Here is a 15,050-nt window from a genome sequence, read left to right on the forward strand (position 1 = left end):
ACTGTTGGCTCTCGCGCACTTAACTAATAATTTTATTTTTTTATGATTTAAAAATAAATCTTTTATATTTAAAAAAGAGAAAATAACTTATGTACAGGCTGGAACTTTGTTTTTTAGTCTCCTCATAAAATTAAAAATTATTTTCTAGTCAAATTTTGCTTTGACTTTCTAACATAGAATTTTTATATTTAACACCTTCAAAAATTACGAAATTATAAGTGAATGCAAGATAAAATTACACTTTAACATCAAAAAAAAAATTTAAAATTCAAATCTGGCCCTCTTAAAATACTTTTAGATTTGCCCTTGCATGTTAGATCCAATTTGTTTGTACACAAAAATTTACAATTTAATTCACGTGTATTAATTTACACCAGGACAAATTTGAGCTAACATTTAATGTAAGGGTGAATCCAATAACTTTTTTAGGGAAGTTGGAATTGAATTAATTTTTTTGTGACATTAAAGTGTAATTTTATCTTGTATTTAGTTATGATTTCATCACCTTTGAAGTGACTAAATAGAATTTTTTTTCCATTTTTAAGAGATGAAAGTGCAATTTTTTCACATAATAACTTTTAATTATATATTTATTAAGGGATTAAAAGACAATTCTTCCATTTCGCCCCTGCCCACCCTCTAAATTTGCCCCGGGTAACATGCAACATGTTTAAGAAAAAGAAAAAATTGATTCAAACCAAGAAATTTTGATGATTTATGAAATGAAAATTTTTAAAAAAATTGCAATTATTTGAACCAAACCAAATGTTATTTTATTATTTAATTTATAATTAATTTTATTTTTGTGATTTAAAAATAAATATTTTATGTTTAAAACAGAGAAGATAACTTAAAAGTTCTATTCAATTTTTCTTTGCATAAAATAAAGTTTGCTTTGTCAAAATAAACCCAAAAATAAAAAATCACTTTGTAAAAAAAAAACCCAAAAATCCAAAATTACTTAATTATATTTTGAGGATTTAATTAAAAATATTTTAAAATTCAAGCAAGACATTTGATAAATTAACCTTTTCAGAAAGAGATTATTTTAGCAATCAAATTTAGGGATGTTGTCAGCAGATTTTATTTTCTTTGCTTCTTTTTTGCGCTAAAGAAATTTGCTGTTTTCTTTTTTAATTTCCTCTACACTTTCAATAATTCCTTTACTTTTAGTCAGTCTTCCAAATAATTCCGCAAAAATATACTTGTTTATAAAAATCTAAATCAAGAAAGACTGCAAGTTAGTTCAACCAATCATTTTCTTTCAATAATTTTTTTAAAAAAAATTAAAACAAAATCAATTCAACTCGAGATATTTGGACGGTTTATAGAATATAAGTATAACAACCTCAAAATCCTCAAGGATAAAGGATGTTAGAGAAAAACATGTAATAAGAAAATCAATTAAATAATTTATAATTTAAAATCTTATTATGAGAAATAATGAATGAAAAATATATATATATGATGATGTATTAGTTTAATAATACAACTAAAATTATGTGTTAACGACCATCAAGTAAAGGTGAGGAGAGACAATTTAACTTCAAATAGAAATTAGCAAGTTAGAATATCCTATACTTAGAAGTTATAAATAATCATATAAATAATAGGATGTGAAATGGAGAGGATAAGAAAAATAATAAAGGAGCGTAATATTAAAATGTTGTTATAAATGATGAAATTGCTAGCAGATCCGTTTTTTATATTTTTGGGCATTAGGCAAAATAATAAATTGGGTCATTTTAAAAAAGTTATAACCTGGCCTCTGCTTATATATAGTAGCTGGGGATTGAAAGACGTCAATGGCGAGAAACTCAATGCTCGCTCGATCCCGCATTGATTAACTACAATAGCTGTTAGCTCTCGCGAGCTTACTGATTAACTACAATAGTTGTTAGCTCTCGCGAGTTTAACTCCATTCGTGGTCTACATTTTAACTACTTCACAACCCTTGGAAATCAGAATTTCAGCACTAAACTTTAATTTCAAACTTTTTGACAATTAGGTCCTTAAAAATCAATTTCTACTAAAATCACTTAATAAGTCCTTCGTATAATAAAAGTAAAACTTCAAATCCATGCTAAATCATCATAAACTTACAGCACTCATTCATGTCAACTTTCAAAATCATCCATAGGATCAAAAACTAATGAATTAGATAGTAGGACCTAATTGTAAAAATCTTAAAAACACAAAAATTACAATAAAAGGAAAGAATTAACTCACTTGATGCAAAAATTATGAAAAAACAGCTTATAAAACCCTCAAATGGCATTTTTTGCTGGTGAGAATGAAGAAAAATAAAGAGAAATCTAAATATTTCCTATTTAGTCCTATCTTTATTTAGTTAATTTTGCAATATTCCAACTTTTCCCTTATTTCATCAAATTTATTTTTCTCAGCTTATGCCGCCCAAAATATGTCACTTGGGCTATTTTTCTCTTTAAGTCCTTCCTTGTTTGACAATTGAGCTATATAATCCTTCTAGCAATTTTTACACTTTTTTCAATTTAGTCCTTTTTATTTAATTGACTACCCAAACATTAATTTTTTCTAACGATATCTTAATACCACATTACTAACACTCTATAAATATTTATAAAAATATTTTTGGCTTGATTTTATAAAATAGAGGTCTCGATACCTCGTTTTCAACTCAATTTATTAAATAATTTCTCAGTAAATTTTAATTCCACCTATTTAAAAATATTTCTAATACCTCACTCGACTTCTAAGTATTATTTTATTTTAATTTCCTAATCTCACTCGTCAGATTTAGTGATCTAGAATCACTGTTCTGACACCACTGAAATTTAGATTGTTACAAGACTGAAAATAAAGAAAAATTTCAAGCTCAAATCAAGCTAGTTTGGGTAGACGCCAACTGATGTATCACATTTCTAACTAAAAAATACAACAAAGATAAGTGTACCTATCAATAAATAGAATAGCTATAGTGAGTCGAGATATCGTATCCACGAGGACTAAAAGTACTAGTTATTATCATTTTCCTATTATTTAGTCGACAAATTGGAGTGATTGGCTTAAATTAAAATTACTAAATTAATTTAACTGAAGAACTCAACAGAAAATAAATCAAGAAAATAATTGAATAATAACCAGTGAGAGAAACAATACCCAATAAAAAATCCACCTAAACTTCATCTATTATTAAGAATTTGAATTAAATAAATTATTCACTTGGTATTTTGATACGTAGAAATCCCTAAATTATGCTAATATTTTTTTCGAGAGTAATAACAACTTACTCTAAGTTGATTAACTGAAATTTCTTTCTAATTAAAACCCTTATTATCGTATTAACTCGATTTATTAATTCCCCTATTAGATTTAACTCTAATCCGGTAAATTTATGTCGTCCTATTTCTAGAATTGCATGCAACTCCACTCAATTGATTTGAACTGTTTTGATTTTTTTTCTAAAAATGATTAAATTTATATTAGGGTAAATATCAAAATGATTAAAGTTTTTTTAATCTTGTCACTGTCATTGGATGATACTTTTATTTTAATTATCCAAGCTTTAAATCTATAATGACGTTTGATTATACATATTACATCATGCATACATTTTCATTTTAAAATGAAAGTGACCTAAATAAGTATTACGGAATAAATATTTTACGTAATTTGTTGGGATAACATTGTGTAGTAAATTTATTTTTACAAAGAAAGAATTATACAAAACCTGTAATATTATAATCTTACAGTCCACACAAAAATGTTTTAAAATTTAAATATCAATTTAAAATAAGGATTATAGTTTATGAATATATGTTATAATTACCTTATATCGTATTAATAAAAGCAATCAAATAGTATAAATATTTTCAAATTTGGGTCTTCCAATTAACCCCTGGCTACTATCTCACTGCAAAAAACAAAAACAGTATCATATAAGGAAAGAAAAGGCATGAATTGATGAATCGAAAATGAAAAGAAAATTGAAGGCAATGAATGGTATTTACCGAAGGAGTGCAGTTAATTGATGAGCCTTTGCAAAATCACATTCCTCACGAGCTTTAAGGATATTGAACATTAGGGCTAACCGGATTTGAGTGGTGGCGGTTTGTTGAATAATTCGATTAGTTTCACGGCGGAGCTGCTCGCATTCATAGTTGATTGCTTGCAATTTGGCCCCAACTTGCCTTTGCCCTTCTTTTATGCTTTTTTGCTCTTTGCTCACCACTTTCATCTCTGTTTTCAACTTATTCAGCCTTTTCCTCATGAATTTTCTCCCTTGCTTCAAACCCTTCAAAAGAAATAAATTATTTTTATCTATACTATTTATTAAGTAATAAATTATTTTTATCTATACTATTTATTAAGTCTTTTGCTGAACTTATATCATGAGTCAACCGGACACTAATTCAAATCAGGAAATTATTCGAGAGCATTTTAATTTTTTTCTTAAAAAACCATAAAAATATGCATATAGTGATATATAAATTCACGTCAAATGACTTCATAAATATTTGCACACTAGTAAGAGGAATAAATTATTATCAATACACACCACAATACATGTAAGCAATTCATGTGACTCGAGCTTGCGACGTGGGTTGCAGGGTTAACACCTCTAACGAATCAGCCACTAGTAAAGGTCCAAAATTATTTTTTTACTTAAACATTTCAATTAAATTAGAATAAAAATATTTAATTATGATTTTGTTACTCTTTATCTACAATTTTATTAAAATGTTCAAATTGATAACATTATTTAACCATTATGGTTAAAAAGATCACATGAATTTTCATAGTAAGAAAATTATTCAAGCTAGCTTAATTGTATGAAAGTTATCAATGAAACAATCTAACATCTTTACTTTAATGACAGTAGTTATTAGTAGTATCAATTTGGACTTACTGATAATGTAGCGACGTAAATTTTTTTTTCTTTTTATCGTTAATTGAGCTGATTTATTGGAAATTTGAAAACTGACTATCGATTTTATTAAAAAGGGAGTCGCCACCGATCTTTTTTCTAGGTGTGATCGGACACCTAATAAATCATCTTTTTTTAAAAAGAAAATTTATTCTTGAACAAAAATGAAGGTCAAATTTAGGTCTACGTCAAAAAAACCAAAATAAAATTGGGTTCGGGAGTCGGTTACGCACGAGGAAGGTATTAGCACCCTCGCGACGCCCAAAATTGGTATCTTTATTAAACTCGTGTTGTCTTGATTTTCAAAAGTACGAATTCAATTTGACATTTACTCGTGATCCAATTGAAAAATGAGAATTTTTAGTTTTCAATTTTTTAGAAAGGGTGTCCCGTTTTTTAACACGAGCCGACGAATTTCACCCAACATAGCGATGAAATCGATAGCTTAATGTTAAATCGGTACATTGCCTTATTTTTGAAATTAATTAAAACATGAGAAAAAATATTTCTAAAGTGAGAATTTAAAATAGATAAACGACACAAATAATGATATCATTAATAAAAATATTAACATGGAATACTAGAATATTAGAATAACAATAATAATGATTATTTACAAAAAAAAGGAAAATAAAACAAATCATGTACTAATAATAAAATAAGAAAAATGATATATTTGGTAATAATAATATAAAATAATACTATGTACATAAAAATACGTGTATATATGCATATAATATAAGTATGTAATAATAATAATAATAATAATAATAATATCTACAATAAAAGAAAATATTAGGAGACGTACATAAAATATATATAAAAAATATTTACAACAATAATATAAAATAATGATATGTACAAAAATATATATGTATATGTATATATAAGTCAATAATGATAATAATGATAATAAAAGAATATAAAAATAATTTAATAATATTAAAAATAAAATAATAGGTAATAATAGTAAAAAGGGTAAATATATATAGTAAACACAATATTAAAATAATACTATAAATATAAACGACATATATATAATGAAAACACACAATAATACTAATATTGATAATGATAGCAATAATAATACTAATGCAATAAATGTAATAGTGGTGATAATATAATAATGATAGTATGAATAATATATACAAAAATAATAAAAATAATAATAATATTAAAATACAAAAGCTACTATAATAACAATATTAAAATAAAGTAATAAAATCATCGCTACATATATATATATATATATATATATATATATATATATATATATATATATATAAGATATACACTAATATAATAATAATAATAATACTAGCAATAATAATAATTAGTAATAATAATATATACACAATATGGTATTAAAATATATATATATAATAGTATTTAAGAATATATACATAAGATGATATATAAATAATCCAAATAACATAATATTGAAAAATATACATATACATAATAAAATATATACTTAACATAGTATTAAAATATGTATACATAATATATATATTAGGAATAAAAGTAACATTAAAAAACAACTATAAATATATATGAAAGTATATATATATATATATATATATATATATATGTAAGTATTAATTGAAACTAAAATAATGCTAATAATAGTAGAAATATACTAATAATAATAATAATAATAATAGTAGTAATAATATAAATATTATATACATAAAAATGTAATAATAACAATAAATAACATAATAATAATAAATATAAAAAACAGAATGACAAAATTAATTATTAAAGTATCAAAATGATAAAAAGGGATTAAATTGAAAACAAAATAGAAAGCTCAGGATAGATTTAAAAAAAAAAAAAAGAGAAGGACTTATTTGAACACGCACAAAAACAAAGGGGGATCAAAAGCGCTATATTTCAAACCATTAAAACGCTGCGCAGTGAGAGGGACTAATGTATAAATCGGATTAAATTTCAGGGCCAATTTATAAACAAAAGATAACTTGATTGCGAAATATGAAAATGCGGAAGGACCGATTGCGCAAATAATCCCAAAAATGAAAACACGTTGATCCTGATAATGGATCGGGTCGCCTGCGCGGGTTAAGGGCCAAACGGCGCCATTTTGTGGTCTCCAAATCCCCATCGAAACTACGTCATTTTACCCTTCTATATAAGTTAAAATTTTAACAAAAAATTTCATTTTCCCATTTCTCTTAAAAAAAAAACAAAGTCTTTCTCTCCTTTTCTCTCTGCCAGTCAAGGATTCGGCGAGGAACCGGCCGATCGCAGCCATGTCGGACGCCGTCGCCAGCCACCGCGGACAATCGAAAAGGTACCCCTTTTTTATTTTTATTTATTTTTATGTTTTTTTTATATATGTATGTGTGAGAAAATAAACAAAACGAAAATAAATTTAAAATCACCTTAAGTTTTGGTTGTAACTCTAGCGTTTTGGCTGCCCGATTTGATGTTATTTTGGTGTTTTTTTTTATTTTCTTTTGATCACTACTTGTATGTGTGTCAAAAACTATTTTTGCATTGATAAAGAAATGGCCAAATAGATCTAGCCGAAAGAAAAAAGAAAGAAAAAAAAAAACCCCTTGATTTTAGCTTATATAGCCATTTACACTACTATTACTTTCTTTTCTGTCTTTTCTTGTTACTGCTTGCAGGGGATGGGCATGGGCTTTGGAGCAGGTGGCCATGGCAGACGGTCAGGGGGTGGTTGCGGCGCCAACGAGCTAGGGGGCTAGGGGTTTTTTTTATTATTTATTTTTTATTTGGGCTGTTTGGGGTTAGTTTGGGCTTAGGTTATACTGGGTTTAGGGTTTGGGTTAAAATGGGCTGATGTAATTGGGGTTTGGGTAAGGGTTGTTGATTTAGGTTAGGTTTTATGGTTAAAGTTTAGGTGGATCAAAATTAGCCTGTAACAGATAATATTATAAAAATAGAATGAATAAATTATGCAAAATTAAAATAGAGAGATTAAAATTTTCAGTTTTAATATAGGTCTAACCGTCAATTTAGGGTTAAATACAAATTCAAATTTGAAATGAAGTATCTTTAAAACATGTTGATCAAATTATAAACATTTGATCCACGATAAAAGATTAATTTTTTTATTTTAGTCTAAGTCTAGCCATTAATTTAGGGATTAAATTCAAGTTCAAATTTGAAATGAAGCATCATTATAAACATGTTTTAAAAAAAGACGTGTCAATCAAATTTAAGTGAACTTTTTTGTTTTCAAATTTAAGTGAACTTTTTTGTTTTTCAACACAAAAGATTTAAGTTACTTATGTAGTAAATACACATATATTTATAATTTAATTCACTTGTTTTAAATATACTCTTTATCAAATTTAAACGATTTTAACATCCAAATTAATAGCTAAATTAACGGAAGTGATTAATTAATATGTTACTAATACATTAAAAACTCAATTAAAATATTTTAAAATTAAAATTCAATCTAATAATTTTGAAAGAGAAAATGCATACAATTATGTTTAATAAATTATGAGTATAATAAGGGTAGACTACACCGTTAGTCATTCTAAATAGGGACTATTCCTATTTTAATCACTCTTAAAAATTGTTAATTTGGTCACCGCAAAAAAGGATTTTATCAAATTTGTCCCTCCATTGTTAAATAATAATGGAAGACTAGCGATGCATTTGTATGAATAAAATTTGGGATCCAAAATAGGAATAACCCCTACTTAAAGTGACTAATGGGTAGTTTACTGTAATTTTAGAGTGATTAACGTGGAAATGCACCGTTGGTCTTCCATTATCATTTAATAATAGAGCGACCAATTTGATCAATTTTTCTTTTTTTCCTTTTTATATTTTGTATAAAATTTAGAAAAATATACCCATAATAATATTTGAACTCAAGAACTAAGACCTTTGACATTTTAACTTTACCATTTTAATCAAAACCCGATTTATTTTTAGATAATAACATAAACACAATAACCCAACACATTGAATATGTGCCTGACACTTAAGTGGAGCAATAGTTAAAATTCGAGTCAGACACCTAGATAAAATGACTTTAAATTCTATCATCAAAACTAATACAAAGTATATATCCGAATTAAAACACACACATGACAATTGTGTCACAGCCCACGTAAGTCTGAACCCATAACAATTGTAAAATTGTGTCAACGTAAGTCTAAACCTGTGACAATTGTACAAGATAAGACTTAATTATTCAATAACTCAAAACCTCCAACTTTAACCGACAACACATTAAAAAGGCAAATGATAAAAAGAAAATTCAAGTTTAGTTTAGGCATATTTACCTTCCTCCTTTGGTGCAAAATGAACCACCTTTTGGTTCCCCACATTGAATGAAAAAAAGAAAACAAACACCACAAAATAACTTAGGAGTCACCCTCAATCAGAAAAGAGACAATGCCACATTTATTTGCCTCATAACCTAGCCTCTGCTTACATATATAGTAGCTGGGGATTGGAAGAAATCAACCTCAAGAAAACTCAATACACACTCAATCACGCATTGATTCACTACAGTAGATGTTAGCTCTCGCGCGTTCTTGACTCCATTTATGGTCTACATTTTAAAATTGTACTATTTAAGTTGTCAAACAAAGTAAATTATCTGTTAACCCCGACGTTAAATTAATGGTGATTTTGAAGGGTATAAGTTAGAATTTTTTCTTTTAATCTCCTACTAAACTATAGAATTATGGTAAAATTAACATTGATCTTTGAAAATGAATTTCTTATTTCGAATCCCTTCAAAAATTAAGAAATTATAAATGAATAAAAAATTTTATAATTCAATTTTCATCCTTAAAAATATTTCCAAGAAATTCCTTCCAGATTTTTTTTTTCTTTGCTTCTTTAATGGGTAGAAATTGCTCTTTTCTTATAGACCCCCCGAAGAGGGGGTTAACTTTTGTAATTGCTCTGCTCTTTCTTTTCAATTTCATCTTGACTTTCTCTACCACCAAATTCCTTTGACTTTTATTCAGTCTTCCTAAAATTTCCACAAAATTAAACTTATTTATAAAATTCTAAATAAACAAAGACTGCAAGTTAGTTGATAGAATTATTTTCTTTCAATAACCTTTTTTTCTAAATCGAAAACAAAATCTATTCGTCTTTGGAAGGATCATAGAATATAAGTTTAAAACATGTGGTTACTTAAAACTAAACTAAATTTTATTTTTATTTAATATATAATTAATTTTAATTTTATATAAAAATAAGTATTTTATATTTAAAATAGGAAAAATAATTTAAATTATTGTTTTTAGAAATATTTATAAAAAATTTAGAAATTTTGTCAAATAAAACTCATTTTATAAAAAATAATTTAAAACTCTAATAATAGTTTATATATAATCACCATGTTCATGTTAAAAGAAAATTTTCAAAAAACTGGATTGGTGATCATACCAATCAAATCATCGGTTTATTATTCTAATCGATTCAATTAAATAAATCATTAAAAATAAAAATATTAAAAATCTAAGTCAACCGTTTAGTTCAACTAATCTTTTTATCTAATTCAACAAATCCTGTTCAAATACCATGGTTAAAAGTAGAGTTTTGTAAGAATAGTGTTTTGCTACCAATATTTAAGTTTATTAGTCCATGGTTTTGAATCTTGGTATGAGATTTTGAGTAATTTATTAATTAAATTGACTCATGACTTTAAATTAATAAACAAGTTGCTCTTTGTATTCATTATTTTGTTGAAATAATTGCAATTATGTATTTTTAATAAATTGTTTCATGTTTTAATTAATTTTTTCACGTATAGTTTTAAGAAATTCTTTCACGTATTACAAATTATTTAATATATTACAAACCTTTTCACATTTTAAATAATTTTTTCATGTATTACGAATAACTCTTTCATGTTTTGAAAAAATATTTTAAGTAATTCTTCCATGTGTAATGACGTACTTAATTTTCTTAATATCTTCTCATGCTTTAAGAAATATTTTCATGTTTTACATATTACTTAATTTCTTAAAACCCTTTCATGCTTTAAATAGTTTCTTCTTCATGATTTAAGTAATTATTTCGTATTTTTAAATAAAATTTTCATGTATTACAATTTACTTAATTTCTTATAATCCTTTTATGTTTTAAATAATTCAACAAATGGATTCTTTTGAATTGTAAATTGTTTTTTTCTCAACAAATTAAATCAATTAATTTTTTATTTAACGATTCGTCTTCTTTGAAAAGCTCATTTTAAAATTTTCCAAGATAAATGAAAATATATTATGTTTTATATAAATATATTATAAAAGAATAACTTGTATTTTTGGGGAGGATAAGAGAATGACATGTTTGAGTTACTTACAAAAACAACATACCATGACCTTTAATTCCATATATATAATACATATTGTATTACATAACTTACAAATAATTTTTTTTTTGAACAAAATAACTTACAAATAATTATATGTTTGTGTAGGGTGTAAATTAATACGTCTCATATTATTTTTATATGCAAATTTGGTGATATTTATCACTGAGGTATAAGTAATATTTATTTAACATAAAGATTTTGTGATTGGACTTTTAAGGAATTTGAAATCCATTTCTTTACTTTATTTTTATTTTTATTCATGAGATGAATTATTTTTGAAAAATTTTATTTTAGTTTTTATTTTATTAAATTTTGTAGTGTTTTTATTATCAGGATTAAGAGGATTTTGTAGTGTTTTTATTTGAATGTAAATTGTGTTTGCTTGGTCATTATGCATATGTATAGTTTTATAGGTAAAATATTTCAACGTCTAATTGATGTCACCGTTAAAATAATGAAAAGAAAAATACTGAAATTATAGCAAAATTATTATGCAAGTCTTTATTATGAGTCGATTACATTTTGTTCTTTCTACTCAAAAAATGAATAAATTAGTTTTTTATTAAGGACCAAACTGATTTTTTGTCAAAAATTCCATCTAATTCTATTATTAAAAACTCATCATTGTACATTAACATGAAAAACACGTTACATACCATGTATTTTTGTTTAGTTATTCCATTAGTCACACTTATCGATATAAATAGATGAAATTTTTAACAGAAAAATCAGTTTATTCTCTGATCTAACATATAATGACTAATTTGTCCATTTTTTGATTGGTGAGTCTACAATTTGACTCCTAATACAATAATCTTTATAGTACCTATACCATGAAACTATAGATTTTAAGAGTAAAATGGTACATTTACCAATAACACTTATCTTTTAACTACCTCTTACCAAACACAAGAAGAGTAATCAATATCACAAATTTCAACAACCAAACATAATGATACGGTAATATCCATCTTTCACTCTAGTTTTAGATCCGCTGTACCAAACAGGCCTAAATGGCAATGTCATTTTATAAATTCTAAAACCTCTGCAGCTTTTAGCCATAAGTTGAAGCATTCATAATCACTCCATGTTGGTTTTTTTCACAGCTTGCTGGATGGAACTCCAACCGGCTTTTCTCTCGATCTCTTTTCGACCACTCGAGACAACTGCTTGACTTCCTCTTTCGGTAGACGGCGATGATGGCTCAGCCAATGTCCTCCATCAACTACGAGTGTAGTCCCATTCACAAATTTACCTTCAAGATTCACATAAACGATGAATTACCGATTCAACAATATAAACCAGGAAAGATGAAACCCCGGATTTGACCCTATTTTGTAGAACGGGATCAACATACGTAACTCACCAGCATCTGAAACAAGGTAGATAGCTGACATAGCAATATCCCATTTGTCCCCTATTTTATACGAAGGCAAGTGCTCTCGAGCCTTGATGGTAATCTCGTCGGGTGCGAGTTTACTTAAGCCGGGTGTATCGGCAATAGGGCCAGGAGCAATACCATTGACCCGGATATCGTAGTCAGTTCCCCACTCAAGTGCTAAGTTTCTAGTAATGCTATCAACAGCTGCCTAACATAAAGAAACACTGCAAATAAGCATAACTTGAGAATAGGGCCGTGGTTGCAGAGATATCGGAGGATGAAATTTATGCGACAAACCTTGGCTGCAGAGACGTGTATTTGGTACCAAGAAGCTGTATAATGTAAAGTAGCACTGATATTCAAGATTGATCCGCCACTCTGTGAGTTCCTTCCACGTCCTCCCTTCTTGAGATACTCGAGTGCTTCGCGGCACATTGTGAAGGTACCAACAGAATCAATATCCATAACTGCATTTAGCAAAAGAAAATGTGCAAAAGCTTCAAAATGCTATTGTACTTATGGCCAAAGATCAGTGCCGAGCTTAAATGTTGCTCTCTCATTGATAGATTAAAGATCAGACCATACTGTGTACGCTGCAAATCATGTTGAGAAGGCTGAAAATACCTGTTCGAAACCCGTTAGTGGACAAATCTTCGGCAGGCACAAGAAAGTTGCCAGCAGCAGCATTCACGAGAATGTCAATATGGCCAAAATGTTTGAAAGTTGATTCAATCACTCTTTTTGCATCTTCCTGCTTACGAACATCCCCCTCAAAGCCAACAGCCTTTAAAAACAATAGTAAATAAATGCAATGTCAGCTGAAAAGTACAGAGAGAAAAAAACCCGAAAAAACAAATCAAGCAAAATACAGCACATCAATCTATCGATGAATCAATAACCTATCCAATATGTATGCATATATATGTGTGTGTGTGTGTGTGTGTAACATTTCACATGATATGCTCATATATCACGGGATTAATACTTTACTCCCAAGAAAACATGTCTTATAAGAATGCACTGCACCCATTTAGATACCTAGAGAGACCCTCCATTTTCTTTCCAATGTGGATTAATGCATTTTTTAAAACGCGTGGTGTGACACATGCTTCCCTCGGTCCTACTCAAAGGTTGGGTTTGAATTCCTCATCCCCTAATATACATGCAACTATATCTATAGTAGGACTCACCATGTCACCAAACTATTAGTCAATTCCCTAGAAACATGTCTGATAAGATATGCAGTGCATCTGCTTCTTTAAACACAGGCTTTCCCCAGCTGTACTCAAAGGTCGGGATTGTTTTTTTATACAATGCTACTTCTACCCATAAAATCGGAGGAAAAAGGTTCTTAAACACACTCGAATTCACCTTTTCCTTATTGTTGCAATAAGAACCCTGACAACCAACCTAAGACTCAATCTGCGGTCAAAGGTCAGGTTTGAAACTTTGAATTCCCCTTCCCCTAATATATATATACATGTATATATGTATATATATAGTAGGAACCACCATTTTTTTTCCCCAATTTCATCGAAATGCCAAACTAACACATATGAAGCAGAATTCTATAAAATATGACCCTACAAGACAAGCAACAAATGGGGACAATTTAGATAAAAAAAATGAACTTAAATCCCTAAAAGAGATCCCTCCAATGGCTAACAAAGGATTGGGATTTATGGAATCATTGAGATAATGCAAATCATGATCAAAACTAAAAGATCAACTGAATTCAAACAACAAGAAGGGCTATAAATATGATTAAAAATTTTGAAATAATAAGGGGATGAAAAAAAGTTTACATGAATCCCAAGGGATTGAAGAGCAGAAACAGCAGCTTGAAGGACATGTTTACGTCGACCCATAATAGCAATTGAAGCTCCATGTTTTCCCAACTGGGTAGAAATCTCGAAACCAATGCCTGAGCCACCGCCTGTAATTAAACCCACTTTCCCTTTCAAAATGTCTGCTTTGAACGGTGACTCCATTGCCGCTCTCTCCCTCAATTATGGCCACTAATCCAATCAAAACTTAATAAAGGCAAACAGGAAGATGAGAAGTGAAGGAAACAAATAATGCCACATACACACCCACTCAGTCAGTGTTCCATAACAGCAACTCTACCAACAGTTAGTATTTGTGGTCTACACGGCTCCACCAGCTCGCTGGCTTTCTTTTACAACTATAAAAGGTTAAATTCTATTATTAGTCTTTGTAATTTACAAAAATTGTTACTTAATCATCATATTTTAATTTAGTCATTTTTAATTCCTATACTTTTCGAATTTTAAAATTTTGATTTTCAAATTTGTGGATTTAATCCTGCTTAACTATCAATTTTGTCCATTTTATCTCAAAGTTGTACGGTGTCTTGTAAGAATGGACCATATGTCACGTTTTTATTGATT

At 27.9% G+C, this 15,050-nt stretch overlaps 2 protein-coding genes across 2 annotated transcripts; both read right to left on the reverse strand.

The window, feature by feature from the left end:
• Positions 1–3,643: 3,643 nt before the first annotated feature.
• Positions 3,644–9,360, reverse strand: LOC128279485 (uncharacterized). Its single transcript, XM_053018436.1, has 3 exons — positions 9,205–9,360; positions 3,993–4,276; positions 3,644–3,895 (listed from the first exon to the last, which is right to left on the reverse strand). The coding sequence occupies exons 1-3, from the start codon at positions 9,247–9,249 to the stop codon at positions 3,874–3,876; spliced, it is 351 nt and encodes a 116-aa protein (XP_052874396.1). The 5' UTR covers positions 9,250–9,360; the 3' UTR covers positions 3,644–3,873.
• Positions 9,361–12,125: 2,765 nt separating this feature from the next.
• LOC108467898 (peroxisomal 2,4-dienoyl-CoA reductase [(3E)-enoyl-CoA-producing]-like) lies at positions 12,126–14,808 on the reverse strand. Its single transcript, XM_017768713.2, has 5 exons — positions 14,445–14,808; positions 13,264–13,423; positions 12,937–13,106; positions 12,625–12,847; positions 12,126–12,513 (listed from the first exon to the last, which is right to left on the reverse strand). The coding sequence occupies exons 1-5, from the start codon at positions 14,628–14,630 to the stop codon at positions 12,359–12,361; spliced, it is 894 nt and encodes a 297-aa protein (XP_017624202.1). The 5' UTR covers positions 14,631–14,808; the 3' UTR covers positions 12,126–12,358.
• Positions 14,809–15,050: the final 242 nt, after the last annotated feature.

Source organism: Gossypium arboreum, chromosome 8, assembly GCF_025698485.1.
Source record: "Gossypium arboreum isolate Shixiya-1 chromosome 8, ASM2569848v2, whole genome shotgun sequence".
In the NCBI taxonomy this organism is placed as follows: domain Eukaryota; kingdom Viridiplantae; phylum Streptophyta; class Magnoliopsida; order Malvales; family Malvaceae; genus Gossypium; species Gossypium arboreum.

Excerpts from the sequence above, each read along its gene's own strand:
- LOC128279485 (XM_053018436.1), bottom strand. The coding sequence starts at position 9,249 with ATGTGGGGAACCAAAAGGTGGTTCATTTTGCACCAAAGGAGGAAG. Across the intron at positions 4,277-9,204 it reads TTTTGCACCAAAGGAGGAAG|GGTTTGAAGCAAGGGAGAAA; the intron begins GTAAATATGCCT and ends TTTCTTTTGAAG. Across the intron at positions 3,896-3,992 it reads CAATTAACTGCACTCCTTCG|TGAGATAGTAGCCAGGGGTT; the intron begins GTAAATACCATT and ends TGTTTTTTGCAG.
- LOC108467898 (XM_017768713.2), bottom strand. The coding sequence starts at position 14,630 with ATGGAGTCACCGTTCAAAGCAGACATTTTGAAAGGGAAAGTGGGTTTA. Across the intron at positions 13,424-14,444 it reads TTCAATCCCTTGGGATTCAT|GCTGTTGGCTTTGAGGGGGA; the intron begins GTAAACTTTTTT and ends TTGTTTTTAAAG. Across the intron at positions 12,514-12,624 it reads CTACCTTGTTTCAGATGCTG|GTAAATTTGTGAATGGGACT; the intron begins GTGAGTTACGTA and ends TGAATCTTGAAG.